Consider the following 8,697-nt stretch of genomic DNA (forward strand, 5'->3'; position numbering starts at 1 on the left):
AAGTAAATTTTACACATTTCCCATCATCCATTATGCATCACGTAAATAAAAAAAAAAAAATGATTGTGTTGGCAATATGGTCAGTGATATATGGAAAACTTTAAGCCTAATTCGTAATTATATATGTGTGTGTATATATATATATATATTTAAAATGTGTTCTTTTCAATAACAAGCTTCTTTGACCCTCGATACATTGTATTAAACAGCATTATATTATTGACATATTTTCAAACAGATATTATTTTCCAGAAGTGGCATTTATTCCAAAAATATCCCAAGTATAAAGTACACAGTTCTAGTAGTTTTTTCATATGATACATTTAGTAATGTAGAAAAACATCTCTCACTATATTGAACGAAAACCTACTCTAAAGTTTAAACCACGTTGAGCTTATTCAGAAGCAAGTAAACGATGTAAATAAGCCATTATACTATTGTTATACAATGGCCTTTTAAATGAATAATGTTGTGGATTGATTGACGATTCACAGATGATTTTGTTAAGTGAAGTTGGTCTTTGATAAAACTAAATCCCTATTGACCAAACTCGCGATACATTATTACACAAAAATGATGATGAATATCTATAGTGTAAATACAACGTAATATCTTGAACTTATACAACTACCACCAAGAGTAATTAAAATTTCACTGTAAATAACACTACTTTCTCTATAATTACATTTTATATTTCTTAGGTTATCCAGGAACCCAAACTGTTCGAGTGTTTTCATTACTATACATCATCTTGATACTGTAATTAGAATGAAACAGTCCTTTGTGGCTGATTGTTGTGTTCATCAGGAATGTCACCACCAGTTCTCAATACTGTGCCTGAAGGAATCTGGTTCCTAAAAGGCTCTTCTGTTCTGGGTTCTTTGATTTGCTTCTCAACTATTTCCAACTCAATGTTAGAAGTCGTCTATTTTTAATTTCTCGATTTATTGTTTGAATAACCCTTATCCAATATAATCACTTCTTTATGTAGCCAATAGGCTTCTTCTCACGAACACAAAACGACAGTGGTCCTGATGAACAACCTTGGGCTTCGCGGGTCTACCTTTGAAATATGGCAGACCACATAAGTGTAATTATTGATCTTTTTTGCGGCACATAAAGCTTCCCATCATCGATTCAACTTTATGAATAAACCTTTTTCTTTTATCATCTGGGTTGTATATCCATATCGTATCATTAAGAGAATTCAAACTTTTAAACGTTATATCATATTCACGAACAAGCTCTTGAAAAGGTTAATGATAAATTCCCATAAGCTCCTGGGTGGCGTAGTGGTAAGTATGAGGGTTTAACACGCTAAAAACTGGGTTTCGATACCCGCTGTGGGCAGAGTACAGATAGCCCATTATATATCATTGTGCTTAGACAACAAATACAATCACCATGGAATGATCTATTTCCCATCTTCCTCGGAGCATCCATAGAGAATCTGGAGTGAAATCTGTAACATCGTGTGTTGCAGTTAAGTGGTTCAGCAGCAGTGGAACCTCTTAGTCCCAGTCATCTGTTTTCATATTTCAAATGTTGCCAACTGGTTCAGAGCCACATGCATCATTCAACTATTTCATGTCAAGAAAGACGGGAAGGGGACTGTTGTAATGATTTTATCTATCCCCAAATAGCACTCATGTAAAGTTTTATCGTTGGTCAGAATGAAGTTCCTATGGCGCTTCAATATCTCGATATCTACTTAACCAGTTTCTCTTCCAATGTTACAACGTATTGGTTTAGTAAAGCTTGCGTATCTGATAACTTAATAAAATGATCAATTGCTTTTGTAACATATTTACTCATTTTCACCTTCGATTGAATAATAGACCAAGGAAATCATTTGTCACTTAACACAATTACTGTTGAAATTATCCATATACCTTTTCTGAGTGTTTTTTTTTTTTTTTTCACAACACAAGTTGCAAGGTTAATATCAATTTTCGCTAGTTCAATGCCACCAACGTAAATTATTTGATGTTGTTTTTCTAACGTCCTTATTAACAACAAGGTGTTCAGCTGTTAGAAAGAAGTTTGTGTAATAATTAACTGCAAGATATTCCTTTCTGGCCTCTTCTTTATCCACAGCTTCTGAGTTGTGCCAATTGGAAGGTTTTCCTTTCTAACCTTTTGCTTGTTCTCACTATATGTACATAATTTGCCACATAGTTTAGGGGCGAAATCATCCCGAGACCAATATAATTTAGTCTATAGAGTGGGAACTACCATCTGCCAAGTTTGTCTTCCAGTTTCACCCAGTCCACTCCGTAAGAGACCAAACACCACAAAACGTAATCCGAGCATCCTAAGTCGTTCTTTAAATAATAAAAAAATCAACACTAATATGTAGTAAAGACACTTTTAAAACTTAAACCTGGCTGACCTTGTTGCTTTTTCCGACATTCTTGACACAGTACAATAAGATTTTTTAGTCACATATAATGAACTATTAGAAAAAACAAATCTCCAAAGAAATTAATTGTACAAAAAGCACATTTTTTGTTACGTCTACCACACATACACCATATTTCATAGTGAAACTTCATGAGGTAAGGCTGACCTTCATCCAACCTTTATTTCATTAACATATTACCATCAAGTGTAGTTTACCCCTAGCTTCATATACTAAGCAGTTCCCTATTATAAGTATCACGTTCAGCCAGATACCAATGGCTGTGGATGTCTATAGTGTTGATTAGAATGTAACATGTAAACCTATTTAACTCTTTGATTACCAACAGGATACCTTTCGTACCCATATTTAATCATGTTTCAGAACATACATTTACCATTTCATTAGTAAAAACGTTTTAACATATATCCGTGCTTGTTTGAAGCTACACAATGGGCTATCTGTGCTCTACCCCCCCCCCCACCACCACGGGTATCGAAACCCGGTTTCTAGCGTCGTAAGTCCGCAGACATACCGCTGTGCCACTTGGGAACTCTGTCTTTTATTATTAGTAAAAGTTCTATGGATAATATATTGGTATATTGGTAAGAAGATGGTTAAATAAAGAATGAATGAAACAGTTACGTTATTACCAGCTGAAATTTACCCCTCAAGTTCAGTTAATTTACAACTAAAAGATATCCCTTCCGTAACAATAAGACATCAACAAGGTTGGTTTTCTACTTAACAGTATAGGCTACTCGATGTACTATTTAGATGACAATTTTACGTTGATAACCGCGTGATTAATATAGAATATAACACGCTCTCGTTACATTATAACCTATATACAGGATAATGCTCGTGTAATTGTGTGATAGTTTTTTTTATTTAGAAGGCAGTTTTCCGTTAATAAACATGTGATTAATATAGAATATAACACGCTCTCGTTTCGTTATAACCCATATACAGAATAATGCTCGTGTAACTGTATGAATTGTTATTTAGCAGGCAGTTTCCCTTGGAAAACGTGATTAATATAGAATATAACACTTTTCGTACAGTATAACCTATACATACAAGGTGACGCTTGTGTAACACTATAAGATGTTCTATTTAGAAGGAAATTTCTCTACTTATGTAACCTATGTAGGAGAAAATGCAGCAGTGACAATGTAATATATGTCGAAGAAAATCCTTGTGGGAAATATGAACGGACGATCTAATTAGTAACCTATTCCTGTGTAACTATGCTCTTGTACCATGCACGATCGCTTTGTTCAGTAGATTGATTAGTCGTCTCCTCTAAGCAGCTGTCACCCAGCGCGCCTGATTGAACACATACACGTTAGCAACGACTTTCAGCTTGTTTCTCACTGCTTTCTCGTGCACCTGTTCCCAGTTAATGGCTGCGAGCTATATAATCTTTTTAGCAGCGCACGTGATGCACCGCGGATACCCAGCTCTTTCTCTCTGCCTTACAGCTGCTGAGTAATAACTTGTAGTTCAGTTCAGATCTGTTTTAGCCTATTCTAATTCAGAAAAGATAAACAAACGCATTGCGTATGTGAGAGCCTTTATTTTCGCTATTGTAATTTTAGTGTCTTAATAATTTAAGTAGCTTAAATAAAATAGAACAAAACTACACGTGTGTAATTAACTTCTTATATAATGTGCAATTCGTGTTTGTCGAAACAAATATGATAGGTTCGCCTCGTTTTTACCATTTTCAAACAACCATCACACGGCATCATCATTATAGATCATGCGTTCCTTACAAAGGTGTTTTAAAAATTGTAAATCGTTGGTTATGATGCTTGGTAGGTAAACAAATGTGACAATGTTTAAACGCATTAAACTGTTTGAAATTGGACAATTAGTCTTTCATTTAGGTGAGCAGAAAATGATATTTTGACATTCTAATCAGTTCTCGTTGTGTGTTTGCAACTTTATTTTTGTTTTTCTTCCGTGAACTCCTCACAGTTCTGGAGCTAGCAGGACCTAACCTCGTACTCGGAGTGGTCAGGGGTTTTTCCTTATTTATATGGCGTAGTCCCCCTCCCTTAGCAAGGGTGGTGATAAAACTCGCCAGGAAGGTTACTCAGACATGATGGAGGTTTCGAAGTAGGTTTCCGAGATCGCTGAACCCAAATCTGGCATTGAATTTTGTGTTTCTGCCTCCATCGGGATCGCGGGGGCGCCATGTTTGAAACTGTTTTCATATCCCCATTCACAATCTACCGTAACCAAACATGGCATGCGTGCTCAGTTGCCACGTTTGAGTGTCCTAACGGTTTTTTTATTAGTTTTTTTGTGTGGGCACAAACCCCTTGTATAGTATGTGAGGAACCCCAGCAGTTGTTAATGGAATTAACTGCTATTTTTTGTGTGTGACTCGTGTTATTAAGGACCTTGTAACCAAAAAAGCATAGAAGGTTTAGAAAAAGTATGTTTAAAAAGCCGTATAGGGCTCCATCGTTTTGTTTTTTTTTTTTTGTTTAAGACGAACAGGACTGGAGTTTGTGACTTAATAACGACAAACAAAACAAAACAACAACAGAAGAGTTGCCTGTGGTTCAGACTGAGTATGATTTTGAACGTATGATTTACCACGGATATAATATAGTTCAGACTGAGTATGATTTTGAACGTATGATTTACCACGGATATAATATAGTTCAGACTGAGTATGATTTTGAACGTATGGTTTACCACGGATATAATTTATTTCAGACTGAGTATGATTTTGAACGTGAGATTTACCACGGATATAATATAGTGCAGACTGAGTATGATTTTGAACGTGTGATTTACCACGGATATAATTTATTTCAGACTGAGTATGATTTTGAACGTGTGATTTACCACGGATATAATTTAGTTGAGACTGAGTATGATTTTGAACGTGTGATTTAACACGGATATAATTTAGTTCAGACTGAGTATGATTTACGTAGATATAACTTAAAACGTACGAGTTAAGACCATGAAAAATCTGGGAAGACAAAGTTTTCAGGATGTGAACTGGAAAAACATCTTGGGACTTGTGAGTTTGGATAACACAGTTTGTAGTGTGAGTTTGAATAATACGGTTTCGACACGTGAGTTTGTGTGCGCATAGCTCTAAGTTAAATCCACTGTGTAAACCGAGAGGTTAATATTTTGGTCGGTAGCCTTAAGGGTTTTTTGCTGATTTATGCGACTTCTGAACCAGATTTCAATTAACCGAATAAAATTAAAGTGAATCATCGAACCCGATTTAATCTAGCACGTAGAAAATAAATTCAAGAAATTCGCACTACAACTGTTTGTTTTATTTTAAAAGCAAGTTTGCACAATGTGCTACCTAGACTGTGCCCATCGCAGGGATCGAACCGTGGACTTTAACGTTGTATACCGTAAATCTTTCCGCTGAGCCACCGAGGGCCACGTAGCAGACAAATACCTTTGAAGAAACCCCTACTGTTTTTGACATGTTTGTTCGGCACTCACTATCTGCCTTGCATGACCAAAAAAACATTATTATTATATATATATATATTCTTATTCATTTATTTGACCATGTCATCACTGGGTCAAAAACTAAAAACTAACTTCGTCGTTCCACTGGCATGATAGCAGATTCCGCATAGCACAGTCACAGCTCCCTCCCTTCCTCCCTCCAGATTGGAAGAATTTTCAGAAAACTGGAAGGCATATGAGACTGAAAACATATGATATGTAAGCGTTGTGAAAATCATGAAATGCTTGCTGGTTGGGAGTTTTATAGTTAAGAAGAACAACTTCTGATTTAATTACTTAAAACATGCAAATAACAGTACATATAGTTAGGGACTGTAGTTTTAATGACTGTTTTAAACATTAAAATTTAAGATCAGAATAATCAATGCAAGGCTGGATTTTTTTGATAGATGCCTTTTCTTCTCACTGTGCTTCATTCGCGGTTATTTTTCCCTGACAAGATATTTGGATGAATAGTGTAAAATATACACAAATGTGGGCATGTTTCTATATTTATCTTAACTTTGTATGTTATACTAGACCAACATGCACACTAGCCCAAGAGCACCATATCTCCTGGCAGCACAGGTGTAAGGAGACAACCTGCACGTGCACGGTTGACGTCGTTCTTCGACACTTTAGGACTAGAATAAATACACCAGTCTGTGTGTCGGCCCACATGTTCGTTTCTGCTACAGGCGCTGTCTCATAATTCTCACCAGTTTTTACTGATTGAACACCAGCAGAGAGTTCTTCCAGGCGCCTATAGCAGCAAAAGATAAAAACAAAAATGTTCAAGGAAGAGGATTAAATAAATACAGCACGTCAAACTAGGTTCACACATTCTAGCTAAAAATAGAAGTTTAAAGAAGGTTCAGAGATTCTGAAAGTACATTAACTAACTGCTATAACTGTTAATACATTTGGAACAATTAAAATAAACGTTGCCATGTGCTCATAAATTCATAGACGTCTCACTCATGAACAATCTGTATTGAAGAGGAACACGGTTAATAAACGTTATGTATATAGATACATATGACATAGATAACACCAAAGCTGAACAAAGAGCTAACAACGCCTTTCAAACTGGGATAAACTTATCATGACTGAGATAGACAAAAAGTGAAAAAAATCATCGAATGATAAATGTTAGTTACCGTTCATTCTTGGTCAGTTGTGCTGCCGTTTAGATAGAGCAGGGGAGGGGCGACTTCTCATCCCCCTACTGTTCTTAATACTTGTTTGTTTGTTTGTTTTTTGAATTTCGCGCAAAGCTACACGAGGGCCATCTGCGCTAGCCGTCACTAATTTAGCAGTGTAAGACTAGAGGGAAAGCAGCTAGTCATCACCACCCACCGCCAACTTTTGGGCTACTATTTTACCAACGAATAGTGGGATTGACCGTCACATTATAACGCCCTCACAGCTGAAAGGGCGAGCATGTTTGGTGGGACGGGGATTCGAACCTGCGACCCTCAGATTGCGAGTCGAGCACCCTAACCACCTGGCCATGTTCTTAATACATTTGTTCATTTTGGAATATACATATATAATGTGTAGTTTGAGATATATGAATGATTATTAAATCACATAAGACATAATCAGGGAAAATATTTCCAAAATATATAGATTTTTACATTTTAACCTTAAAAACAAAAGAAGACTGTTCAAGGGCCCAAGAACTTTGAACCTTCAACAAATGTTGACACCCCAAACAAGTGAATTATTATTGATTCACTTTCAGTTGGTTTGGTAAGTTTAGAAAATAAAAAGTAAAGTTCAATGTATAAAAGTCTTAGGGTCAACTTTTAGGTCACATTTTTTTGTATATTTTACTTCTTTTTTTTACTTTTATAAGATAATTTATATATATATAACTTAAAAAAAAACAATTACTATTATCTTTTCTTTTCTTTTTTTACAGGATTAAGTTTTCCCTCAAAGTATAATGTTCTGTCACCACTTGTCATGGATTTGTTTTGAGAAAATATGATGTCCTGGTCAAGCTTTTATCACTTTTGTTGGAGTGTCTCTAGAAGTTGGATATTGGTTAAATTTTCATCATCTCTTATGGAATATGGTGGTCAAGATGTAACAGCTGTCAGTGACTGTCTTTAGAAAGCAGAAGATCCTGGTCAAGTTATCTCCATCTGTCAGGGAATGTTTCGGACAGTACAAAACAATGTCCTGATCAAACTGTTACCTCCTGCCATGGATTATCCTGGTCAAGCTATAATAGCTGTCAGTAACTGTCTGTAGAATTAGAAAACTGTGTTCAAGTTATCTCTGCATGTTAAAGACTGGTTCTAGAAACAGAAATCCTGGTCCAACTTCTACAAATGTATGCCCTCATGAAGCTGTTACTGTTTATCAGTGATTTTTATAAGATGTTCCAGTTACACTATCATAATCTGTTATGAACTGTCCCTCTGAAACAAAATATTCTGGTTAATTTAAGAAGTAAATGCTTTCACCAAATTGCAGTAAATTTCTAAAACAATCTTTATAAAATAAAAACACACCAGCAAAGCTATTACCAACATTTATACACTGTCTGTAACAAGTATAAATACTCCAAACAACATATCACCCACTCTACTAAACTATCGTTAGCAAATAAACAGTACTCCAACAAAGATGACATCAATTTTCCTACTTTCTTCAGCAAGTAAAAAGTAATCCAACCAAGTTATCAACAACTCTTCTAGATTATCTTTAACAAGTAAAAATACTCTAACTAAGTTATCAACAACTCTTCTAGATTATCTTTAACAAGTAAAAATACTCTAACT

General features: G+C 35.5%; 1 protein-coding gene across 1 annotated transcript in view; it reads left to right on the top strand.

The window, feature by feature from the left end:
• Positions 1-8,691, top strand: part of LOC106458096 (protein atonal homolog 8-like) — a 22,010-nt gene extending 13,319 nt beyond the window's left edge. The window contains exon 2 of the mRNA XM_013917554.2: positions 7,830-8,691. Coding sequence (XP_013773008.1) covers positions 7,830-7,835 — 6 coding nt within the window. The 3' untranslated portion in view covers positions 7,836-8,691. The remainder of the gene's footprint in view (positions 1-7,829) is intronic.
• Positions 8,692-8,697: the final 6 nt, after the last annotated feature.

The sequence above is a fragment of the Limulus polyphemus genome, unplaced genomic scaffold, assembly GCF_000517525.1.
Source record: "Limulus polyphemus unplaced genomic scaffold, Limulus_polyphemus-2.1.2 Scaffold20, whole genome shotgun sequence".
Lineage (NCBI taxonomy): Eukaryota > Metazoa > Arthropoda > Merostomata > Xiphosura > Limulidae > Limulus > Limulus polyphemus.